This window comes from Ptychodera flava, chromosome 11 (assembly GCF_041260155.1).
Source record: "Ptychodera flava strain L36383 chromosome 11, AS_Pfla_20210202, whole genome shotgun sequence".
NCBI lineage: Eukaryota > Metazoa > Hemichordata > Enteropneusta > Ptychoderidae > Ptychodera > Ptychodera flava.
The window spans coordinates 16,417,205-16,443,122 of NC_091938.1; the positions used below are offsets into that span (position 1 = coordinate 16,417,205).

A 25,918-nucleotide genomic window follows, 5' to 3' on the forward strand; every position below is an offset into this window, starting at 1 on the left:
TACACTTGTATTATTATAATAGTTATATATAGCTATCTTGATATTCGAATCGAATAGCACTTGAACAGACTGTAAATTTCGTTCAGTTGCCACGGTTTCAAAAACAAGAAACAAAAACTTGTTTTCCATGGTGTCATTGATAAGTGGTGCAATGTCGTACAGCAATTGCCATGTCATATAGTCATGCTCTCATACGTCCATTACCGAAAAGTCATCTTGCACAACCAACAGCAGCAACTGAAAATAAAACTTCATTTCTGGTAAAATATTTTTCGTTCACCGAAAGCTGTGCACAACTTATTCTTTCATCTATAAAGGGACTTGTTGTTTTAAGCAATATGAATAATATGCGACTATTCCATTTTAGGAGCTCGTGGGGTTATTTCCGCAGGCAAGGGAGCCCCCAGGAAACCCCTCCCTCTGAGTAGTAGCATCCGTAAAAGCAACTGGGATATAAGCGAGACCCTCCGAGCGATCACGATTCCAGAACCTACAACATTTCCAAAGGTAAGTTAAAAGTCTTTTACAGGTGTCTGAATACAACACTTATCGAGAAAACAATGTGTAGTCACATGGATGGAACAACTCGATCGTCTGTCAATATCAGAATGGGGCTTTTTGTTTGGGTGCTAGGCAGGTGCATGTCATTTAGGAACCAAGTTATTATTGGCCGATACATTCATAGAGGGACCTGTAAATGAATTTCTAAGCTTACTTCCTCAAATGGTTTAGCAGTGTTCCTGGCATTGGCAAACACATTGCAGACCATGAAGCGACGAAGGTCTTCCAAGTCATTTCCAACATTTAATGAGGAGGAAACCTTCCAGTTTATCCTCAATCACATGTCAAATTGTTAATCTTTTCGATTAATGAATAATTAATTTATACAATATCTAACCACCAAAATTCAATGCAAAACTAATTACTTGAAAGTGAAACGGATCGTTCCTATTTTGTGACGTACATGCGTCTCCTTTGAAAAATTGAAATATAGGCATGCTAGAAGTGTATTTTTTCTGCGAGACAAGATCATCATGCAGCGTTGAATCTAGAACCCGGCCTTGAGTCATTAACGCGCAATGTCTTCAAAAGGAAGCGAAAAATTGTCAAGGCCACCGGAATGGCGCCTAGAAAAAGCGCTAGCGTGAAGGTATAAAAGGTATGGCGACTTTACCTCATGCCCAAATATCGTTTTTGAGATTGTTTTTAAGCCACATAGGAAAAAAATAATCCGTAAATTTGATATCACAAATCGATGGTATGATGCTGTTTCTAACGATTAAGTGATTGATGGATTAAGACAAAGCGTTGTGAGCTAAATAAATAGTGTTACCCTGTACCAACTAATTATCGTAGCGTTGATGAAATGGGTCGACTGTGACATTGCACGAACTGTAACTCCAAGTGAGTTTACCCTCCCTATAGAAAGAATTGCCCAGCCATCGCGTTAAATGACAAACACCGTGTGCACGAAGGGAGGTACAGGGATGGCATTAGGAAAGCTATAAACATTTGTAAATGTAGAGGCATATGGCAGCATATGTACATGCATGGCGTACTTAACGATCAACATCAGTAATAGCGGAAAGTTTATTTTCCTGGCAATGCCGTTGATTGAAATGATTGTAACTTTGAGAGCATAAATGATATCTAGGCTGTAGATTACTCGTACCTCTGAGCCAAATTTCACCAAAATGCATTGTTTATACTAAAGGGCCGGGTCGGCACCGCATCGACTTATTAATCTACAGGTTGGCGAGGTCCTGCAAATGATTCGTATCACAGCAAATATTGTAAAATAAGATGATAAAAGGAAAGATATAATCACAAAACATCAAGTGCAAAACTGTTTTTGCTACTTTGTAATCTTCGAGTAATCCAAGATGCAGACTGGATAATTACGGAACGAAAATATCCTTTTCATTATCTGCTGTGAAAACAAGTTTATACAGATTGATTAGAGTGTTTATAGATTGGGTGACTTGAAAGAAAACATAATTAACTTCACATTGCTCTGTTTTGTTGTTTCAAATATCCTTGTAATGTTTTTAATGTAAACATCTTGCAAGCTTGTGCTTGGGCTATTATGGAAGCAATTTATTCCTGTGTCTGCTTCTAAAACTTGTAAACAATACAGCTCAATGACTATAGCTATAAGGGAATTATTAAAGTGAAGCGACAGAAAAGGAATATGGATAGTTGAATTATGTTTTTCGTAAATCATTTAAATGACATAGACAAGTGCTAAAATTGCGAAGAGTGCACGCTATACTAATCAGTTGTTGTGATACGCGGAGGCATCGCATGCAGTGTTGCCATCTCCGTCCTATCTCCACGATGTCAATTCCGTAAACAAAATGCAAATTCGTGCAAATAAATGCTGATTCTTAGTGGTTTTTTGCCACTCCTACAAATTTCGGAATTACCGGGTTTAAGTTGAATTGGATACAAATTAGACTTCTATGGAAATTTGGAGAAAAAGTCATGTGTTCACACAATGGCTGAGTATCTGAACTCGAGACGGGAAAGTACGTGGAAAAACAAAACGGTAAAACAAGTGTAGACTGACTGGGCAACTCTGTTTTTCCTGGTGCGTTTCAGAGATAAACCTCCAAAAATATATGTCATGGCCACATAATATTTCTGGACGGGACCCAAATGTCCCCTAGCCCTGCAATGCTAGATTAAACACTGAAGATGTGTGAATTAATAACGGATAAACTATTGAAATTTCTTCAGGGATCTTCGCTTCCTCCCATCTCAAAAACATCTCCTTCAAAGGAAATCAAAATCGGTCCTGAGGTGAAGACAGGAATAACAAGACCAATGGCATCCACCTTACCACGTCCAGAAGGGGAGAAAGGTACAAGCCAGGGTGACGGTAAAGACGAGACCGGAGAAGAAGCCAGCATTGAAGGTAGAAAGACAAGCACTAAGTTAGAAGGTGCGGAACTTGAAGAGGTTCTCAGCAAAATTGGACTCGTCGACTTCCATGGCGCAATATTCAAAGTTGATGAGGAGACATCGGACGTATTGAGGCAGTAAGTTTTACTTTTGCTGAAGTCACATCAATTAATCGAATCGTATGCATGGTAAGACTTGAAGTATTACAAGTATGTGTCCACAGCTGCTCATTCACAATTTACAAATTTGTTGCAGGGAACCAAATTTGACAAACACCACCGACATGAGTATGGAGATTTCACAATCTGGCGAAAATTGACACTTAGTGAACAGAGAGTGTGGGTGCCTATCATTATGCATATCGTAGATACATAAAAGGAGAAAAAAAGAGCAGTTCAGATAGTTTGTAGGTAAAGGAGATGAATTACGATAAATTTACTTGTTACAAGTCTTTGTGCATTCCTAAATGATAGGAGTGGAAAACGAGTCAAAATACCGCCAATTTACCAACGGTAAATTTGTATTTGCAGAGTTCTGAGTGAGATAGAAGACATGCATGGCTCTCCAAAACGTGTTTCATCAGAAGAGATGGATGAACTAGATGAAAAGGTTAGGAACATCAGGCTCATAAAATTTCGTTCTATGACAATATTTATTTCGCTCGAGATCGAAATTAGTGACAAAGTATTATTTGGGTATGGAGCGTATCGCTGGAGCACAGTTTAAATAATTACCAAGCAGTCCAGTTTATACTGTCAGGATTATTTGTTTCCACAGTTCCTCCAGTTGTTATAAATTTTGATTCTTCTCTTTAAAAAAAGGGGATGAATGTACCGAGACTTATTTTGCTTACTCAGCAGGAATAAACCGTCCATTTTTCATTGAATATTTCTTTCAGATTGGCAAACCCTATGAAAGTCCTTCCCTCGAGATGATTCGCTGCTGTGCAAAGGAAATTGTCAGATCTGTCCTTGAAACATCGATTGAAATAGTGAGGAAGATGCAGTTGGCCACAACTTCTGAAAATCTCTTCAAGATGAAGATGTATCTTCAAAAGATGCGATTGAATCTGTTGATGGTAAAGCAGAGGACCATGGTCCATCTCTTTCAGGCTTGGAGGCAATTGGTGATGGAGTCACCCAGCCAAACGATGACGCAACAATCATACAAAGCGATAATAAAGAGGCTATGCTAAATGTTGATGAAACAGCTCCATCAAGCAGTGGACATGCAGTAATATCAGATTTGCCGTCCGTCATCAACGTATTGCATGGTCACGGCTCGGGAAGCTTACATGGTGGTGTTGGCATGCCAAGTGTCAGTGTCTTGTCAAGTGATGAAGAGGAAGAAAGCGAGGACGAAATTGTTGGGCTCGTCGAGAATGACGTCATTGGGCATCAGAGTATTGATCAGATGGAAGGACCCATTGACTTCGACGAGGGCTTAGGAAGTGGAAGTGTAGCGACACTACTTTCAGAGAGAGAAATGGAAGGGTCTGCTATAATTATCAATGAAGATGAAATAATTGAGCCACTGCGGGACAAAGAGGGTAACTTAGTGATCACTCCTTTAGTTCACCATAATGTTGTTCACTTGAAAGAAGACATAGTCGGAGAAAATCTTGGGGCAATTTCTGTGAAGGAAGGGGAAGCAGCGAAGGACCAGAGTGGCACTGGAGTGCCCGCAGCAAGGAATTCATTCCGTAATATCTTCAGACCAGATCTGACACACAGCAGAGGGTCAGCCCGATGCCTCCAACAGAAAATTGTGAGTTCTTGTATTTCCAGTGGTGTGTCGTCCCTGGCCAGTGATAAAATCATGGAATTGGATGAAGATGCAGAGCCTCATGCAGGTGTCCTACCGCGTCATGACTCCTCGGAAACCATACTTAACGTTGCAGAAACGGAAGGAGTTTGTTATCTGCCAAAACGATACATCTATCAGACTGGGCAAGAAAAGTCTGACAGTGGTGGTGTCACCACCTGTACAAAAAATGGAAGTGGTGAAAAGGTGGCTGGACCAAGTGACAGTGATGGAAAGATGGCTGCTCCCAGTGAGCTTGGTGGAGAAGTGCTTGAAGCCAGTACTAGTGGTGAGAAAGTGGCTGCACCAAGTGAAAGTGGTGGGAAAGTGACCTCAACCAGTGGCAGTGATGTGAAAACTGTTATATCCACTGGAAATGACAGAGAAACGGCCAGGACCAGCACCACTGATGTGGAAGTTACCAAAACCAGCAGCAGTAATCTCAAAGACACCGCGACCAGAAGTGCTCTTGTTGAGATCGCCTGCAGAGACGAGACAATCACCAAAACCAGCATTACTAGTCCTGCTGAGACTAGTAGCACCAGTTTAAAACATGGTAAGTCGACCAGCAGTGGCCAGAAATTAATCAAAAGTAGAAGTAGTGGCATTAAAGTTACTGAGACCAGTGGCACCAGCCTAAAGGATGACAAGTCCACCAGTAGAACCAAGAAAGTCGCCAGAACTAGTAGTACTGGTGTGAAAGTTGCTGATACCAGCAGAACCTCTGTGAAAGGTGCCAAATTCAGCAGCAGTGATGTGAAAGTCACTAAAACAGCAAGTACTGGAGTGAAAGTCGGTGAGACAAGTGGCATCAGCGTGAAAGATGCAAAGTCCAGCACCAGCGACAAGAAATTTGTCAAAACCAGTAGCACTGGTGTGAAAGTTACCAAGACCAGTAGCAGTGGTTCCAAGGTTGCCAAAACTAGTGGCACCAGTATGAAACACGCCAGGTCAAGTAGCAGTGACAAAAAAGTTGCTAGAACCAGCAGTACTGGTATGAAAGTTGCCAAGACTAGCAGCACCAGTGCAAAACCTGCTAAGTCCAGTAGTACTGGTTTGAAAGTTAAAAAGACGAGTCAAAGTGGTTTGAAAGTTGCAAAGTCCAGTAGCAGTGGTGCGAAAACTACCAGAAGTGCTCAAAAAGTGACTGAGGCCAGTAGTGACCATAAGCAAATAGCAAAGACAGGGAGTCAAGTCACAGAAACTGGCAGCAGTGCTGGAAAACTTTCAGTTTCCTCTGGCACCAGTCAAAAAGATACTGCAAATGCTGTCAGTGGAAGCAAAATAGGAGACATCCCTACCAGTGACACCAAAGTAGAGGACAGCCATGATGCCAAATCTGAAAAAAGTACCAGTGTCATCGAAACCACAGAAACTAGAGGAATTCATGACAGAAAGGATACCGATACAACATTGTCCCATACTAAATCACACAGTCATCCAGATGTTTCACAGCTTGAAAAGCTTGATACTGTCACTTCTGATAGTGATGAAGAGGAGAACGTTCTGAGACAGATCTACTCGTCTCACAGACATCTGAGGGAAAGACCGCCATCTCCGATTCCATCTGATGACAACATACGCAGGCCCAGCCATCAAGTATTCCATCATGGATCTGCCCTCCTGTCACCAATTACATCTGAACTCTCCTTGACAGAAACAGATGGACCAGAGGGCACAGTGGACAGCAACGTCTCTGTTGACAGCCAAAGTGAACCACCATTGGAAGCCAGAGAAGGAGAAAGTGCTGTAGAAACAGGAGAGGTAGCAAAAACAGAGGAGGGAAGTTCACTGGAGACACACCCTGAGATCACGCAATCGAGTCATCTACCACCAGGGACTTCAGATAACACTGAAAGTGGCTCTCAACATAGCAGGCTTCACAGTGATTCTTCTTTGAAAGACAAGGAGGGAGCCGCATCTTGAAGTGCCTCAGTTGAAAACAAAGATGGTGACAAAGTTAATGAAATTACTCTTTTTAAGGGATAAATATCCAGAATACTTGATGTAAAGAGGGGCAAATTAGAGACATATATTACTTCTAAAATTGCTTCAACAGATTTTTACCACCAACAATTGTCACTGCTGGCTGACACATGCATGTAACAACATGCACTGATACGGCATTATTTCTGATGTGATTAACAATGGCTTTGACTTTTCAGTAATAAACAGATGTATTATGAATAAAACAATACTTCCATGGCACAAGTAGAGTGACATAGTAATATGACATTAAACTGGTCCAATAATCATTTCCATTCAAGGTAATATATACTAGGTCTAACTGTTTCAATGGCCATACACTTGATTGCACTCCTCATTCCTAAAGGTCATCCCATCTATGAGCGAAAGTAGTCATGAGAGTATACCCAGAATAACGTAATCCCACAACATATAAGTTGATGTAAAATAAAATCACAGCTTGCCAGTATTTGCTAGCCTACAATCCTATTCCGTCTGCTTGTCTCCGTACCTCCGTCCCCACTTCCGGGGACGGAGGTACGGAGGCAAGCGGACGGAATAGGATTCTAGCCTAGTATTTGCAGAACTATGATCTGATCAAATTGTACACTGTTCATCAGATAATTACCGACCAAGCAAGGGAATTTATTTGCGGGAGGCAGGTGACCACTTTGCCTGACATCTTGAGGGCAACCTGTCACCTGCTGCGAGGACAGTAAATTGCCATGTTTGTTGTATATTCAACTGTTGCAGGTGTATCTGTGTTCTATACTGATAAGAAAATACATTTGATTGTTCAATTCTTATTGAAAACCGGCAATTTGAATATACAACAAACATGGTAATATACTTTTGCCTGACATCCTGAGGGCAACCTGTCTCCTGCTGCAAGGAAAGTATTATTACCATGTTTGTTGTATATTCACATTGCTGGTTTTCAATGAGAATTGAATAATCAAATTTATTTTTCTTATCAGTATAGAACACAGACACACCTGCAACAGATGAATAATATTGAAATATTCAGTGTTCTTCCCCAGAGCAATTAAAGCATTGTGGCTAATACTCTTCAATTTTGGTAAAACAATAGAAAATCAAAGTCATAGCAAAATAATTCTATTAATATGCAAATTAACTGCCATGCTATCAGAAATTCCTGGGGGAAGAACTCGCTATTCTCCCAGACTTGTGGGTTTTAATCAATTCACTTAATGTATACACTTAAACATGTGCGTATGACAGTCATTGCATGTCATTCCCACTACACAGAAAACATTTTTACCCACTATTTTAAAAGTATTTTCTAGGCATAATCCTGATAATTGACAAACATGCTCACTGTGCCTTTTGTTTGATTCTCATCAAGTATAATGTGCTGGGCAAATGACAAAATGTTTGGGTGGAGAAGCAAGCAAAGTCAGGATTTTTATTTGGTCTGCAACACCATCAAAAACTTCCACAGAAACAACTGAGCAAATGACATTTGAAAGTAATTATAGAATATCTTTCAAACTTGGTAGATGTTTGTGTGCAAAAAGTTCTATGGGCCCAGATAATGAGAGATACATCACTTATAAATGAACCAGAAATAATGAGAACTTTACCACTGCTGAAATGGTGCATATTTGTCAGGAACACCCTGTGGCATGACATATCCTGTATTATATCATACCAGTATATTGATGGTGCAAATAAAATGATCTGATTGGTCGAGATGTTAAAATAACTGTGTTATAATCATGATATAGCATGTTGTAACACGTGCGAACTCTTATCTAGAGAAAATTTTGTTTTTCGAAAAATGTCCACATAGTGTTATGATATCATAGCAATAAACCTCCCCAGGGATGGTTATACTACTTTATTTTAACCATTTCACTCCATATACGCAATCCCCTGTTCATATATATGTTGTGAACTGGTCAAAATCTTGTGATATACTGGTGTGGTTTATTGCTTAAATAACAAATATTGTTAAGCAATGTATTGCATATATGGCAGCAGAAAGTGCAGGGATTGTGTCTATGTGGTGAAATAGCATATTTGGTAGTATTGTGCACTCTGTCGGAAGATCGTACTTCTGTATATTAAGTTCACCAAGTTTGTTGTAGAAATCATTATAATCCAACAACTGAAACGACTGATGATTGGACCATACAGTCATCCATACATTAAAAGCCTGGCATAAATGAAGACCATATTATGGTACAAGGGTCTATATTTCTTTAATTCAACATTAAAATCAAGTAAAAGCATACTTGAACGGCAAAAAGAGAGTATCAATGCATCTGTAGCTGTGATACAGTAACATATTGTGGAACAAAACGTGATTGCTGATCTGTTCATTGGGACTATGAAATAGCTGACAGTTCATGTTTGTGAAATATACAAAGTACTTGTCATGTGATTGGATTCCCTTGGTATGAAACAGACCACAAAAATACAGTTATGCATTATGTATACATGTTAAATACAGTGAACAGTTATTCAAGAATGGGTACAAAAGTTCAGATTTGGAAATATTTTTTGAAACTTTTTGACCCACCATTAACTTTGCTTTCAGGGTTTCATGTACACATGAATTAGTGTAAAGAAGAGCAAGAAATAACTGAGCAAACTCCTTGTTAACCTAATACAGATAGATAAAGTCATTGAAAGTATTCGTAAGGTGTAAAATATATTAAAATCTCTCTGAAGACCTTGCTGCCACTGATCTCATGCTGCCGTACACTTTTGAAGGGGGACTTCCAAGTATGAGATTACAGAGAGCAGTTCGTGCAATTCGGATGTTTTGATATGAACCTAGAATGTGAATCTTCGTGTCAGCCAAAACTATTCTGGTCTTTGTTCCATTTTCAATTGTGAACTTGGTCTTGCCACCTTTGCCAGCAATTCTACCGATAGCCCTGGACAGATGGTCACCCTTTAATGGTTTCACTGCAAGGCAAGAACAGACAAGATATATTTCATGAATCATTCACTAAGTGTAGCAATGATTCTGCATTCGCAAATCTCATCATGAACAGACAGTTTATTAAACGCTTTACAAAAAAGCATCCAATTACTAGAAGTACTAAACACTACTAGCAATATCACAGAAAATCTTCCTTACATTAATGTTGTCAAACTCTGTACTATAGGCAGGGCTTGCTTTTAATGCACACAAAAACAATGAATCCACCACTTGAGGTATGGTATTTCTACCTCATTTGAAACTATGTGAACAAAGCATTGGAAGGGCAGACACGTGCAGCAGCTGTGTAAATGTAAAACTGTCATTCATATAGTATAGACCTGGTCACCAAATTTAACCACGATGCAGTGCACCAGTACTGAAAAGGCAGCAATTGAATTGTATGTCTCAGCATAGGAATGATTGACAAAGCAAAGTTCATTGAACCAAAAAGGTATACCTGCTGAGGTACTGACAACAAAAATGTGTGAACATCAAAATTGTGATTTTCACAGGCTACCTCCTTGCAATGGATTTTGTTACTCTGCAGTTTAACTGAGAAATGTGTGTTGCATTTCACTGAATTATATAAGTGTGCCACAAGATAGTTACTAATCAACATCGACAGAATCTTTGTATCCACCAAAAAAATTATGTTGAGAAGTTTATTAGAACAAAGGAAACATATCTGTAGACATCGCTTCATAACTTTTCTTGAGGCAAAAAAAGTTGACTGTGTTAAAGTCTGAGAACACATCTACTCATAATATTTACAAGCAACTTTATTGCAACCATCAATGTCACCGTTTCACAAGATTTCCTTGTATACAAGTAAGCGATTGATAAGAAGATTGGAAACTATGAAACTGAAGCAAACATGCTTGTATACTCACCATCTGTTATATCAAAGGACTCAAGGAATAGCTCGTCTAACCTAACCAGAGCTAGAGCATCCTGCAATGTGGAAAGAGGTATGACTGGGTGAAATTCACTTGGCTTACAAAAAAACAACAGCAGCAAACTGATAATCACCTCACCGCACAACTTCACTACCTGTGAAATTGTACATGGAATATGACTTTGATAATGGACGTGAGTGAGTGTACTTTACTGAATACAGTCTTACAAGACTACATCCACAGGTAACTCATTCCATCAAACTGTGTTACAAAGGAGTATGTCATTCTGCCCTTCAGCTCTACTTGTTTTTTATAAGTTTTTTAAAACTTGACTGGTCTTGACATCTTTTGTCAATTATTTCACACCCTTTACTGCATTGCTAATGACGTAGTGTCAACCTGAAATGGTCACAGTCAGTCTCAAGCACTTACCTCAACTTCAAATCCTAAACAAAAAGCCTTGACAAAATCAGCTGCCTTTTGTAATGCACTTATGTCTCTTGTTTCTTTTGAAGTCTGCAAAGAAACATTACTATTATTATTATACATGATTTGTTCCACATATTTCTTCAAATTATTCAAATCACAATCTATACATGCTTAAGGCTTTTAATAGCATTTTTATGTATAGCATTTGGAAATGGCTCTGGACACTTTTAGTTAACTTTTGAAAAACAGCAAACCCAAAATATTACTAAATTTATTTAAGAAACCACACAAATATTTAATTGTCTGTTCATTACTGCAAATTTACCATGCTTGTATAGTACTGACCTTTATTTCAACATTCCTTGTCCTGAGGTTAAAGCGAATCTGAAGTTGTAAATGTTCAACCACTGGTGTAAATATTTTCATCCAGTTTTCTTTTAATGGTGTGTATCTGTTGGCAGGAACAGGGACCTTCCGCATTTCACTGGAACCATCCTGATGAAATTTTAAAAAGGTCAAAAATAGTGATGTTGAAAATTGCACTGAATTCCTACTTCGCAAGACTTTGTTTAGTACCCCTTATCATTTTAGCCCTAATCCTGCCACACAGTATCTGATCACTGCCCCATCTGCAAGTCAGTAACAAAAACGGTATTGAGCCAATTCATATACACCTCCTTGGTATTGTGTGTTATAGCAGGTTTGCCCTTCCAAATATACATGCCTGAAAAGGGTAACTACAGTATCTATAAACCAAGTGTTACAAAACCATATAACCTACTATGTAAATATAAATCAGAATGTCCATTGTACAATATTTATTCATGGGGCAATATTGCCCTCTTAATTAAGAATAAAAGAAATTACGAATGCAGAAAATACAAACACATACAAAAATTAAAAGGATTTGATTCTCTGCTGATGTTTTCCAACTGATCTAAAGTAAATTCAAACAGCAGTGACTTCATGGTCCTGTGTACAGTTAGCTGTTTCAAGTGTACTGCACGTTGAGGGCGTCATACATGAGTTACTGAGAATGTTGCAACAACAATCACATGTAATGTATGGCAGAAAGTCTTTTTAACAGACTGTAGGTGAAGGTCTATAGCGAAGGGTTACCCTTTCAAAGAGTAAACCAATTCTGTGGACGTCGTAACTAATGCACAGCATAACAATATAAGCCTGGTCCAATAGAAAAATCAACAGGCTACACACATAGTCAAAATATGTAGTCAAAATCACATCTTCCACGGGACATGTGTAGTTTAGTTACTTACGAGAAGCTTTTCGCCTGACAATGGTGGGAAACTCGGCCTCTTGACCGGCGCGTCGGTCATTTCAACATCTTCTCCGCGTTTTCGTTTCCTGTCACTTTTCCTATGAACCTTTTTAAATCCGCCTTCCTCTGCGATTCCATTAGAAATGCTCGTACTTTCAGTGACGATTTCGTCGCCATGTGTTTCGGCTTCCGCCATGATTGTGTTTTGACACGTAGGCGGAATCGGATTGGAAGTGTAATCAAGATATTGCACTTTGTTAAACGACCAAACAGACCTTCATTTTACAAAATCTGTGCGTTTTAAGAAAAAAATCGGAATACAATAGGAATGTGTTGCATCGGAATGAATATCAGGTGGTCTTTAGCAGATTACATGACTTTATTTCTCATTTCGATTGGAATCCGAAAACACAAAACAATCAAAATCTGCAGTTAAATTGACAATTTTGACCTTTCGTGACCTGTACCTGGTTGATGCTTGTGCTAGGACGTCGCACACTCTGCGACGCGACGCCAATTACCAAGAATGTCGAGCGAAGAGAGCGAAATTGATCTGTCCGAGGCACACTTCTACAACCTGCCGTCTCAGAGTAACGTCTATGGGCTAACTAGCATAACTTTTCCCGACGGCAGCAACAAGATTCTTGTAGCATCGCTCAGAGGCAAGATTGTGTGTGTTGAGTATCAGAACGAACGAGGCGTGTTCAGACCGTCAGTGAAGGAAGTCCACTTTACATACATCCCAGGTAAACAAAAACAAGAATGTTATAAATGATAATTAGTTTGGCTGCTATACCACTGATTGTTTCATGCCATTCTTTGTTTCATTTATTATTTTGTTTGTTTATTTGCCAGTCTCTGTCTTCAATGTTATGCGCCAGTCAATGTAAACCCCCCCCCCCCCCACCTCGGGCGATACGGGAAAATGTGGGGGATTAGACCGTGTGTGCCATGAAACTGTGCCCGAGGGGTGGGGCAATTGCCTCGTTTTGATCCCCCTATTCCTTTGACGGACAGGCCCAGATGTTCGTAAATAACTACGCATGCGCACGTATGCAGGGCCTGAAAATTACCCGAAGTCCCGGACCAGTGATTTTTTATCCCGAACCAGTACTAATTACCCCTAAAAAGTCCGCAGACCAATACAAAAAAGGAGCCAATTTATTTTGCAAGGGAATGTCCGGTGCTTTCCCAGATTGTGTTCTAGTGTCTTTTGACGAAAAATTAGAAACTACGTCCCCCCAATATACCGAAGTTTACTGAAACCAAGGAGGTAGCAGAGACGCACTAAAGCCAGTTAAACTAAAACCAAGAGGCCCATTCCATTGAGAGACTACGTCTTTAAGCTACAAAATTACAATAATTATCGCGTCTTTAAGTCAATCAAACATTTAAAATTTAGTCTATTTCTTTCATCACAACATAAACTCTAAAGGAAAATCAGTTACTCTATTACAGTTTGCGATTCATGATATGAGCCAGGCGATGAGCGTCCACTAGCCACTGCACTGCAAAAATCAAATGACGGGCCACGTACTCATTTTACATGTAAAATTTAATGTGGTAAAAACCAGACCATAGCCTCAGCTAAAAATATCAGCAACCCCAAAATTGTGTGAAAATATTATATCTCTGTCTATCAAAGTAGTGTTTTGCAGTCAAATTCTCTGGAAGGAGTCTCATTACAACTTTCCGATCGTCCATGGCAAGCAAGCTTCTGAATTTAGAAGGTCACCATGCTGAATTCCTTATATAGTCAAGACCCCCTAACTCGATTGTAGTTGACCTTAACAAGAACCGCCTAGCTTGTCAAAACAGCGTTATGGCAATTTAATATTGCTATCAAAGGAAAAAGAAGTCCCTCTCAGATATTTGTGTTTTAAACCTATTTTTTACAATTTAAATGGGAAAGAATCAACCGCTGGGCAATTATAAAAATGAAGTGAACTTTATAGCAATAGTAAAAAAACATGTTAAGTATGTGGTGCAAGAACTTGAGAAAATTACCAAGTAAATGTTTATGCAGTGTGTCTATATTAAAAAGATTGGCAGTTTATGCTGTATGTAAATCCCAAGCAAATCTGATAGAAATGCATATATAACATGAGTATGAGAAATGAATCATTCTTGTATTGTTATGCAAATTTTTGAGGACAGTGGATTTTACCTTTGGACCAGTGAAAAAAAAACAGGTCACTGGTCCTGGGACCAGTGGGAAAAAACAGAAATTTTCAGGCCCTGGTAATGGTATGTTGTTGTTCAGAGCAGTAGCATGGCGAAAGGTGGATGTCAAGGCCATGTAGGCCGGTAAGCAGCTTTTCAACTGGCCATTGATGAATGCGATGCAGCAATATTCAGAGGTGTGCATGAAAGTATATTTGTGATTGATGGCTTAAATATCGATAACTAAATAAATGATTTTCATCCGCCGTGTATTCTTATTTTTTGGAAAACTGAACATACCATACGCAAAATTTCCCACATTTTCCCACGTGAGCGTGACATTTCGGATGTTCACGATGCCTCATCGGCATGGTCCAGCACTAAAAAGACCTCCGGGTCAACTCTATTTTTGATAAAGCTTAAAGGACAAAGTCAGCCATTTTTCATGAATTTTGTTTGATGCGATATACAACTTATTTTGTTTGACATGTTGAAAGATACTGAATGAATGAGTGACCATACATATATTCGACCCCAGTTTTATACAAATTAAGTAAAACCATCGCGAAAACGAATTAATGGCCATGACCATAATTCATCATTTCGTGATGGTTTGCATGTATCGTGTCTAAAACCGGGGTCGAATATAGCAGGGTCACCCATTCATTCAGTATCTTTCGACATGTCAAACAATATAAGTAGTATCTCACATCAAACAAAATTCATGAAAAATGGCCCTTTAAATTGCTTGTGTATTTGGAAAACATGTTCGGTCACGACGGGATTCCTTTTTATGTCCGCTAAATGTATTATCAAATTTATTCATGATGACCCATATAGCTAGGGAAACAGTTCTGTTTCATCAGTGTGATCATTCTGATCATCTGTTCTGTTGAGTTTTACACAGTATCTTTGTGGTGTGTTTTGTGATGAATAAACACGGACCATTGTGAATTTTCATTCCTCTGCTTGTTTTAAATCAGTGCATGACTGATGTAGAATGTGTCATTGTGCTTGTAGCATGAGAGCGAGAAGACAAAAAAGCTGCACTTGTGAGATTGGACATCATGTATCTTGTTTAATTATCAGCTTTAATTAGTTTATTGAGGCGACAGGTCTTGTATGATACATCTGGTGTTTTGATCTAATTGTTCTAGCCTGAAATATGTTTATGCCTGACAACATACAAGCAAACTAGACTGAAAAATATTGTAAATTTTTGCTCCAAAATAGGTGACGTGACAGTGACACCTCAACACTTAAAGTCACAGTATAAGTGGCTGAAAAACAAATGCGAAAAGTATGTCATTATCCTGGATCTATTTGTGTTGATTGTGATAGACATTTGTGAACAGCATAAATGTCACAAAACCCTGTTTTAAATGATTAAAATTGTTCTAAAGTTGAACATGAACTTTTTATATTGATGCAGGTTGTTTACGACATGAAAATTCCAAAGAGTGGTTGTGTGTAGGAATTTACAAATTCCCCACCCCCGTATGTGGGGGATTTACTTGGTTTAGGTGGGGATTTTCCAGGTTGTCTTGCCCCAGGGGGTGGGGCATTTGGCAGATTTCACAGGACTAATTTCCAAATCCCCCACTAAACCCCGAGGTGGGGGGGGTGGGGGTTTACATTGACTGGCGCATTATTCACCTATCCTCTGTCTAGTATAATTTATGTCATGGTTCATATAATTTAAGTCTGAATAGATATTCATCGATTCATCAACTACAGGTAAGAATCGTTGTGATGGAGGGAGTATGTGGACATTAAAATCATAGGTTGTTTTTCAAATTCCTGATAATTTATCTTGGAATTCAGTATAAAAGTGAAATATTGAAAACAGCTTCCCATCTCACTATCTTTCTCAGTCAGGGAGAAAGTTGTATGTTTTAGATTACTACGCGACATATCGTATTTGATGCACACCATTGTCACCAATTACTTATGAGATGGCCTTCGTGAAACGATCAAAAAGATCAATATTGTTTTTATTCTTAACATTCTTACCGTCAGAAAGGTTCTTGTCACAGAATGTTTTTGTCAGACAGTAGTGAATAAATAAACTTTTCTATTATATTATTCAGGTGATGCCGAGATAATCTCAATAGATGCGTTCAGTAGATCAGGGTCTGGTACCGGACTTGTGGTTGGCATCACATTCATCAAGGTTGGTTCAGGGGCTTCGCCCTGCTTTAGATTCAGCGATTTAAATGGTCAGCTTCTCAGCCTTTGAACTTCATTTTTATCAGTTTTGTGTACCACAAATGAGAATTGAAATCAAGTTGTTCTGAGGGTCTTGCCTGAATATTGGTCAGCAGACATACATACTTTAGGTCCAATTACAGACAGAATGCATAAGGAAATTGATGATCACATTTTTGTATCAGAGATAGGGCTGTTGTCAAATGACATCACTTTTCTCTCATTAGTATGCAAAAATAAACATTTGTACACAAATTTAGCTTGCATTGTCAGATATTACACACGAAAGAACGACAAAAATACACCAACTAGGGGGACTGCCAATGTTACGATGCTAAAAAGACATAATTAATTGCCGTCAACTGACAAAATTTGACCACATTTCTAGCATCAGTGTCTGATGTCATGTGTGCAGCTATATTACAACAGCAAACAGCCCTGTTTCAAATGAACTAGCAGTAGCTGTAAATAGCAACATGAGAGAGCTCTTCATACAGTCTTTTGAGATTATACGGTACATGATACTTTATGTGAATTTGACCTCAACGTTTTTTACCTTTGTATCATTTTCAAGCAATATTTTTTATGATACGCAATTTACAGGTGACAAGTTTTAACAACGTAAATTGTTCTCATTTCTAGGATGCTGGTAATAATCCGACACAATTTCTGAATATCTATTCACCTTGGGAAGCAGGGTCTGAGTACAATCTTGACAGCATTGCACGTAAGTACGCAGAAATTCATATTGCATTGCATTGATAGAACCATTACATGTACATTGATATTATAGATGGATTAGTAAAATGTCTATATTAATGTCCATTGTAATTTTATTGTATAACGTTTTCCAATATATAGCCTTTAGAATGACACAAGATTGGCCAAGAGCTGACCTATTATTTGTTCATCTTTCCTTTGAATCAGTAGTGCTTCAGTAAAAATGTTGGTGTTTAGAGTTGTATTTTAATACTGTACTGTGTCACTTTCTCGTATTTACAGAGGGTTGTTTTAACTTGGAGCTGGATTTCATTCCATATCACTTATACCATACAGAGTAAGTACAAAAACAACCAAACCAATGTCCTTGGTAAAATGAATTTCAAGCACTTTATGCTATGGAGCATCGCATAATATTCTTACTGTGAGATGGTATACATTCCAAAACAAATTTCAAGAAAAATGATCTTTTTTGCCACTGACAAGTGAGTCTTTCTCTGCTAAGTCATCGTGGTACTTTGTTTTGATAATTGAAAATGCATTCTCAATTCATTAACACAAAGTTGTATGGCATTTAGTGTATGGTAGATTACAGATAACTTGGCATGAGTGAAAACTTGTATACATTTGTATCAGTGTAATGTTATTATTCCATGCCTTGATCATTGGCATAAGTACACTTACGGTAAATCTGAACTATGTAGATAGCATTTAAGGTAGAACGCACCTCGGGGACAGACATTCAGACTCTCAAACTTTTACAATTCTCTTCTGATATACCACATGCGGGGGTTCATTTTAAAGCTCTTGGTGAAAGAAAACTTTTCACCGGCATAGTTTTTCGAAATTTGAAAATTTTTGTTTTTCTCCATAGAGTTAACACAGGGGTGGCGGCCATTTTGAATTTCTAATATGGGTATATCTTGGGTAATTTGTTTCTCTAGTACCAAAATTTGCACGGTGACCCCCTATTTTTATTCTTGATTTTAAAAAAGAATGATTGAAAGATTCATTAGGGAAAGTTAGGGCAAAAGTTTAAGTCTTTCACTTTCGAGGTGCATACCACCTTAAGTGGAAGACGAACTTTGTGTTCTACAAAGCAGTTTTGAAGTATTACAAATGTGAGCCCAGTATAGTTCTCCTAAATTTTGCATAGAGAATACAGAAGTGTCTATACTGCATTTTTCATGCAAAAATATCTTTATTTACACAGAGTTTTTTGTGATGGTTCCTGGGAAACAGTTTTCTTGCTCAGTGGAGGAGATAGTCAAGTTCATGTCTACAAAGAGGTAAAACTGTACTGGCAGTGTTTGAGTTTTGATATTGAGCAAAACATTTGACCAACTGTAAAAAACATTTTGAGTTCCATTTTCGTCAAAACAAAATTGTAAAGCATGTAAGAAATTACCTGTTTGTATTAACATTCTTCTTTGCCATTTTACAGGCACCAATTTGCTATGTTTAAGAGGTTATTGGATAACTGAGGGTGGATGTATGTATGTATGTATGTATGTATGTATGTATGTATGTATGTATGTATGTATGTATGTATGTATGTATGTATGTATGTTTGTCCATTGGTATGACAACATATCACATATTGTTGATTGGAGGTTTTTGAAATGAATGCACTAGTTCTAAAAATATCGAATAAAGATAGGGATGACCTCAAATATATTTTTTTTAAATGCTTAGGAAATTTGAAGATATAATTTTTTTTTTGAATTTTATCAAGACATAATTTCTTTGAAACCATTTGTCCAAAGCTATTACAGATCTCGTTTGTGTTCCTAAGCATGACCTCTTTCAGATCTATTCTTGGGATAATGAAATTTACATATAATTTAATTTCAAAGGCCAATTTTCTCCTTTTGCAGGAGACATCTACAAGACAGTGCATAAGTCACTTACATGCATATACTGGTACATGTCAGTTTTGATCAAATAGGAACACAATGTCACTGGAGCTATTTTTGATATCTTTAATTTTTTATTTACTCTCCACATTAGGATAAATTTTACGTGATGTCTAAATTTGAAGAAATACCTTGTGAAGATTTCTTTCCTGAATTTAAAGATCTTCAAAGCAAGTAAGTGGCAAAATACATGGTATTTCCTACCACAATGTGGGATGAAGTGAGTTCTAAGTGTGTCTGTGAGAGTGTTGCTAAAATTTTGTTTTAAAGTACATGATCAGAGATACAGTATATAGATTACAACAACATAGATAGAAGTCCGTTATTATCAGATTTGTGTACTTGAACACTTTGCTGAGATGATACAACAATGTGTGTCCCTGTTCCAATCAAATGTAAGCACAGTCTCATTGAATCCAAACTTTAACCCTTTGAGCGCCAAAGTCAATTTTTTTCTCCTTTAGAAAATATACTCCAGTCGATATTTTTCAGATTTTTGTCAAAATTTTGATAACAAAGTTTAGCCTATGAAATGTGATGTCCATTTGGTCCAAAATTATCAAAACATTACAGAAATAATCATAAAAATTGGAAAAAAATGTTGCACTAAAGTTTTGATGGGAACAATTATAGCACTTAAAGGGTTAACGTATCATTCAACTTCTGTCTTTTCTATTCGTCTACCAGTGTTCTGTGGATGGACATCAAAAATGTCCATGGTGAAGAAAGGCTGACAGCAATGGGTTGTGAAAATGGCTACTTTAAAGTATGTGTTGTCAATCCAAAAACAGTGGGTATGTATGAACTGTATGGCTATATAATGTGTACTTGAAGACTTGTGGAAGTTTTTTGTACCTCAGGAAGATTCTTGCGTGTAAAGTAGATATTGGTTTCAGTTCTATTCTGTTTGGTTAGCAATTTCAAATAGTACCTTTTCATAATGCATACGCTGACAGCATGGTAGCTGTCTTTTGCTTTGAAATTGTCTAATGGACTACATTCTGCCCTTCCTAAATTTTTGCCTGACTATGATATCCAATTTATCACTCTGCTGTAGAATACATGAAACTGGTCAGGTTTTGTATTACAGTATGGAATCTGTATGGTGTAAATCAGCTCAGTAACTTTTCAGTATTCAGTCCTCACATCACACCAATGATTCTGCGCAATTTGACCCTATATGGTGAGAAAATGCTTTGCTAAACACCAACATTCACACAAGATATAGTATAGTCTAGCAGAGCTGAAAAAATTATCTATTGTGGCATGTAAATTGTAATTGTGCCTCATATATGGAATGTCACATGCCCCACTGGATTCAATGGTAATTTGTTGACATCCTAGCAGGCCACTGACTGAAACTGACCCGGAATTATTTTTGAACCATACAATTTTTATTCAAATATATTCATGCACCATTCTTTGACAAAAATTGTCTAACATATGGATTTTATTAGTCTCATTGTCATCTGCAAATCAAACAAAATTCTGTATGAAAATTATGTGAGAGAGGCATGTAACATAAATATTAATGCCTGAATAAGGGACTGTGTACGTAGAGGCAGGAGACTGCGCAGGGTTACATGTAGTCCCTCCCCATTCCTGTAAGTAAAAATTTTGAATTATATGTATTTTTGCATATAACCATAAAAATGGAACTGTTATGTCATTAGGTTTAGCGTTAGCAATGGGCTCTTCAATCTTCATCCCGGCCATCCCAAAAATGTGCCATACATGTTTTCTTTTCCAAATTCATATATAGTAAACTTTATATTTTTTCTTCTCGGTGCTTTTTATCTTGATCAGAAGTGCTAAGGTTCATCAGTGGACAGCATGATGGTGCTGTAACATCTATCCGAGTCTTCTTTACAGAAGATACCATAGATATGCCTTGTATAGAGGGTCTACCATCAAATTTACCAGGCAGTGATCGGGCAGACGCCAAAGAAACAGATTATCATCTTTTAGTATCACATGCTGCGGAGCCTACCATTGTTTACAGGTAGGTATATCTATTACTGCATGTTTTTCAGATGTCTTTTCAGTGTCTCAGGAATCATTCTTTAATCATTCTTTGACTTTCAAAAACTTACAGTTATTTTCCACCACACACATTGTTCATGTTGCTCCATTTGAAATCTTGAGGCAAACTCAAGTTTCCAGAACTCTATTTTAGTCAAAATCACTTAATATTTTTTTACAAAAGAGTCAACACATGCAAAGATGATCATGTTAAACTCTAAAATATTTATAAATGGTAGGTAATTTGCTTCTAAAATTGAAAGATCTCCTTTTGATTATCATCTGTTCAAGGTACGTTGGGATAAGTCAGCTATCGACCTACAACTATCACCATCTGAGATTTTATCATGTGCTTGGTGATCTCATATCAGATAAAGTTTTGCCAAGGATTTCACAATGGTAGACTGCTTTGCAACACAGTCACATGACCAACTATTCCGTCACCAAGCTTTACATCAACACTGTCATTTCCAATAGGACTGATTTCTTATGACGTCTCAGATCCATAATTTAATGGCAAAAATAAATATTTGCCCGAAAATTTTTTGAATGATTTTTGGAAATCACACTTACAGCATGGGCAAAAGTGTTACGTCATTATCACTGCAGTTGTGATTGAAGTAGTAAAAATTCAACCCATGTCTCTATCAAAGGATGAGATCCGACCAACCACAAGCTGCAGAACCAAATACAAATGCAAGAGGAGACAATTTATTTGAATACTTGCAGACAGATGCCAGTGACATGTGCACAGTGTCATATTAAGTGCCAAACCTACAATCTTGATCTGTGCTACTTTGCAATGAGATTTACCCAACCTACCAATGAACAAGAATGATGTCAGGTCCTTGATGACAGGAATGAATCCTTGGAAGGAATCTTGCAAAAGTTGCAAGGAAGTTTCACTCTATGCTTGTATTTCTCTTACCAGAAATTGTATACAAAATGGTTTACATCAGAAGTACATCTTAGAAGACAGTGAAAAGTTTCACGGTATAATTTGCACATGTTTAGCAGATGTAGACTGGGACGGCAGCCAAGAAATCCTTTTAGGTGCCTATGGTCAGGTAAGCTTTTGTAAATTTAATTGACATAATGTAAAGAAATGAAATTTGTTATGCTTTTATCCACACTCTAAACACACGCATTATTTTACATGTTGTGGTAGGATATCAACAGAGTTTTCCCAAAAATGATTTTGAAACTTTTTATCGGTAATTTAATTTCAAGTTTCCTTTAGAAAAATTTGAGCAAATTTTTTTTTGAGTCGTTCACTTTAGAGGCGCATATTACCCTAAACTAATAATGTTAAAAAGTGCAAATCTATGTTGAAAAGTGTGTTCTAAAGAAAGGATCTGCCTTAAACCGCAGAAATTGCTCGTATACAAGTTTATCAAGTCAATCAAACATGATGAGGAATCCATAGCAACAAATGCTAACGAAGGACAAACAGACTGTGAAGGTGCTTCACCAATGATGGAGGACGATGGTGAATACAAGATGGTCTGGGAAAGGACTTTTGCCCATCCAGTGTTAGCAATGCAGTACTTGGACCTGACCAACGATGGACTATCAGAATTGTCCCTGGTGTCAACAAAAGGACTGCATATACTTCAGGTGAGACAACATATCCAGTGGAAGTAAAGACTAATCCGTCAGTGTGATTTCAACATAAAACCCTTCTCCCCTATTTTTCTTTGTATAGGTCCAATAAGAATAGGGTAATACCATTGTTTGATAGTAACAGGGTCCAAAGCAAGGCATGAAAATCTATCAACAGCACAATTCTAAATATTTGCCACCATCCACTCTTCAAGCTGTCCTTCAGCAAACTGGCCCAGTATTATGTACCATTGTTTATTACACACCCCATATATCAAACGTCGCATGCCTCACAGGATTCAATGGTAAAATGTTGATGATGGTGGCAGAGCACAAAGTCATCATTTCAATGAAAGTGACCAGGAACTATTTTCAAATCGACACCTTCAAGTGATCACATTACATGTTTTACATAGGAAGTATGGTTTTTTAGAAAATTATGCATAAAAAAATCACCAAACTGCGCAACAGTGATTTAGATAGATCAGTTCAACATATAACAATGAGAGCTGTTCTATTTTTCAACGGGTATTTGTTTATCATTGAAATAAAGCATATGATTGTCATTTGGAAATAAATTCAGTAATTTGGATGGAAAACTATATAAGAAAGGCATGTAATAAAAACATTATAGCCCAAACAAGGGACCATTTGCTCTCCTTACATTAGGCAAATGGTCACCTGCCCTTAAACATAAAAGAAGAAAATATTGTGTTTGTTTAACCCTTTGCACCCTGACCCCCTGGTACTCTATGACGTCATCGGACATTTCTGTCCGAGCCGGGTTCAAAGGGTTAAGAAAAATCATCAAAATACTATCACACTAGGGCTGAGCCCATAAGCTCGCGCAACTATGTAATCTCAATAAAGTGACATTTCACTGTTCGTAGTAGACGGGTTTGGATAAAGATATTTTTAAGATACTCCTCTTCTTCACAGGTGTTGATAGCCTCGTAGCCAGCATGCAGAAAGCTTGCTCAGCTGACACCGACTACTCAGCACTGCAACGTGCTTTGTGCGGTGACCCTTTACACAAGACAGCTACCATGCAGCGTGCAGCGCGCCTGGCTGATGCTATCAAACGGTGTGATATATCTTATCCAAAACAAAAACATACGGATGCTTTTACCAAAAGTTCCAGCTGTTGTCCCTCCAACCAAATGACTTAATATCCTAGACAATATGTATTATCCCTGATGTAGATGTGATTTATAGACCAATATTGATGAATTGACCGATGTTTTAAGTTACTGCTCATGATGGAATTACAGAAAGCAAACTCTCTAATGCACATATTTTTCATGACTTTGTATCTTTCAGCATGATCTTGACAAAGCCAGAGACAGATGTGCTCAGCGATTGAAACAACTGATTCAAATTAGAGATGATGAGAGAACGTGACAGCTTTGGAGAGCAGTTATGCATACCAGTTAGTGCTCTACTGAAAGCACAGTATGTGCATCCTGTACAGTATTGTTTATTAGGGCAGCTGCATGTAAATACAGCGAATTTTGCTACCCGTAGAGTATGGCTTTACTCTGATGTAGAAAATATGGCAGGGTTCTCCTCTAGTGTATTTTGAGGGATGGGCCACCCCTGTTTTTTGACCAATCTATTCATATGGTAATAACCAAACAAACTATTATTTTCACAACAAAGGAATATGTAAATTATGCCTTGTAATGTTAAATTGCATCCCTTTTGATTTTTCAAGCTGTGGAGAACACTGTATCATGGACAAGCTGAAAAGCAGCAATATGTACAATAGTCAGGGTAATGGTCTGTTTGGCCCCTGGACATTCAACACGTGACATTTTCCAACCACCACTTTGAGCTGGGGTCAGTGATGGGGATAAGAGAAGTGTTTGATTGGTATATGGCCAGTGGTTTGCTGTCTTAGAACCTAGAGAAACTGATGGACTCTTGAGATGTATGATTTGTACATGATAAAACTACCATAAACAGCAAAGTGTAATTTTTCTTGACAACTACTTTTTTTAATCGCATATAGAGACATTTTTCCCAGTCAGATATCCATCAATCAAAATTAGGGGCACAGGGTTGACTATGGAATTTTGTCTACCTGATCATGAAAGGAATGTAAGAGAATCTGTAGATCTCTGGTCCATGGAATTCTACATGACAGTTATCATCATTAGCTTTGATACAAGTTATGGCTCCACCCAGTTCCAGTATACTAAATCAGTAAATGCTGCTTGAGGTGAAAGAATACATCAGATTTGTAGCTTTTGCTGAACACATGGTACCTACCATTACATAGATTGCACGTGTTCTTAGAATGCTTTTCTGTGTTATGCCACATTTAAATGTTAATTACAGCTGATGAACTGATTTAGAATATTTTCATGAGTAAGAAACATGTGTAGGCAACATGCAGATTTCAGTTCCTAGGACTACATGGTGATATTGCAACAACTGAAATACAAACCCTGTGGCTGCGTGACTTAGCTTTGAGTGACAGTTGAAACAAAGCAACAGCCTGTCTGGCACTGCTGTCGAAATCAAGCATTGCAAAATTACCAGTCACTGTAAATAGGAGTACACAACAGAAAAGCAACAGACTGATCCAATATAACTTCTGACTTTCTTCAATAAATACTCTGTATTTGTGATAAATCTTTTAGGATTGTAAGATGTAAATAAAAAGAAATGTCTCATACCATGATATTTGTCACATTGATATACTGAAAGATCACCGTTGTATTTAATAAATGTATGTCAAATCTATGACTTCACTGCAGAACAAAGGTGATGAACTGATTTATAATTTTTTCATGAATTAGCACAAATCTTAAAAGGACAATACAGAAGTATTCTAAATCCAGTCTGCAGAGGTGAATCTGTTTGGATGTGTGGATATGCATACTGATATGCAAACTGAACTTTGCTCAGTGGGATGATGGACAAAATAAATATTATAAAAACCCTTTGGTAGATTTTGTCAACGAGGAGTGTTTGATACCACAATGATGTTTCCAACAGTAGGATGGGAGCTTAGAAGACAGATATCATTGAAAAGTGTCATACATGATTT

General features: G+C 37.8%; 3 protein-coding genes across 3 annotated transcripts; 2 read left to right on the forward strand and 1 right to left on the reverse strand.

The window, feature by feature from the left end:
• Nucleotides 1-396: 396 nt before the first annotated feature.
• LOC139143651 (mucin-22-like) lies at nucleotides 397-6,892 on the forward strand. Its single transcript, XM_070714146.1, has 4 exons — nucleotides 397-507; nucleotides 2,740-3,041; nucleotides 3,435-3,513; nucleotides 3,803-6,892. Exon 4 carries the CDS (start codon nucleotides 4,093-4,095, stop codon nucleotides 6,631-6,633), a length of 2,541 nt encoding a protein of 846 aa, XP_070570247.1. The 5' UTR covers nucleotides 397-507; nucleotides 2,740-3,041; nucleotides 3,435-3,513; nucleotides 3,803-4,092; the 3' UTR covers nucleotides 6,634-6,892.
• A 1,980-nt stretch (nucleotides 6,893-8,872) lies between these two features.
• On the reverse strand, nucleotides 8,873-12,452 carry LOC139143653 (RNA-binding protein PNO1-like). The gene is made up of 5 exons (XM_070714148.1): nucleotides 12,231-12,452; nucleotides 11,299-11,448; nucleotides 10,957-11,040; nucleotides 10,519-10,579; nucleotides 8,873-9,609 (listed from the first exon to the last, which is right to left on the reverse strand). The coding sequence occupies exons 1-5, from the start codon at nucleotides 12,426-12,428 to the stop codon at nucleotides 9,353-9,355; spliced, it is 750 nt and encodes a 249-aa protein (XP_070570249.1). The 5' UTR covers nucleotides 12,429-12,452; the 3' UTR covers nucleotides 8,873-9,352.
• Nucleotides 12,453-12,677: 225 nt separating this feature from the next.
• LOC139143654 (KICSTOR complex protein kaptin-like) lies at nucleotides 12,678-25,549 on the forward strand. Its single transcript, XM_070714149.1, has 11 exons — nucleotides 12,678-12,978; nucleotides 16,486-16,568; nucleotides 17,246-17,330; nucleotides 17,606-17,660; nucleotides 18,537-18,612; nucleotides 19,334-19,413; nucleotides 19,927-20,033; nucleotides 21,046-21,241; nucleotides 22,193-22,328; nucleotides 22,633-22,878; nucleotides 24,184-25,549. The coding sequence occupies exons 1-11, from the start codon at nucleotides 12,759-12,761 to the stop codon at nucleotides 24,262-24,264; spliced, it is 1,365 nt and encodes a 454-aa protein (XP_070570250.1). The 5' UTR covers nucleotides 12,678-12,758; the 3' UTR covers nucleotides 24,265-25,549.
• The last annotated feature ends 369 nt before the right edge of the window (nucleotides 25,550-25,918 follow it).

Coding starts and splice junctions, on each gene's coding strand:
- LOC139143653 (XM_070714148.1), bottom strand. CDS start 12,428: ATGGCGGAAGCCGAAACACATGGCGACGAAATCGTCACTGAAAGTACG. Junction 11,449..12,230: donor TGTCAGGCGAAAAGCTTCTC/GTAAGTAACTAA, acceptor AAATTTCATCAG/GATGGTTCCAGTGAAATGCG. Junction 11,041..11,298: donor CAAGGAATGTTGAAATAAAG/GTCAGTACTATA, acceptor GTTTCTTTGCAG/ACTTCAAAAGAAACAAGAGA.
- LOC139143651 (XM_070714146.1), top strand. CDS start 4,093: ATGCTAAATGTTGATGAAACAGCTCCATCAAGCAGTGGACATGCAGTA.
- LOC139143654 (XM_070714149.1), top strand. CDS start 12,759: ATGTCGAGCGAAGAGAGCGAAATTGATCTGTCCGAGGCACACTTCTAC. Junction 19,414..19,926: donor TTTAAAGATCTTCAAAGCAA/GTAAGTGGCAAA, acceptor TTCGTCTACCAG/TGTTCTGTGGATGGACATCA. Junction 20,034..21,045: donor TGTCAATCCAAAAACAGTGG/GTATGTATGAAC, acceptor TATCTTGATCAG/AAGTGCTAAGGTTCATCAGT.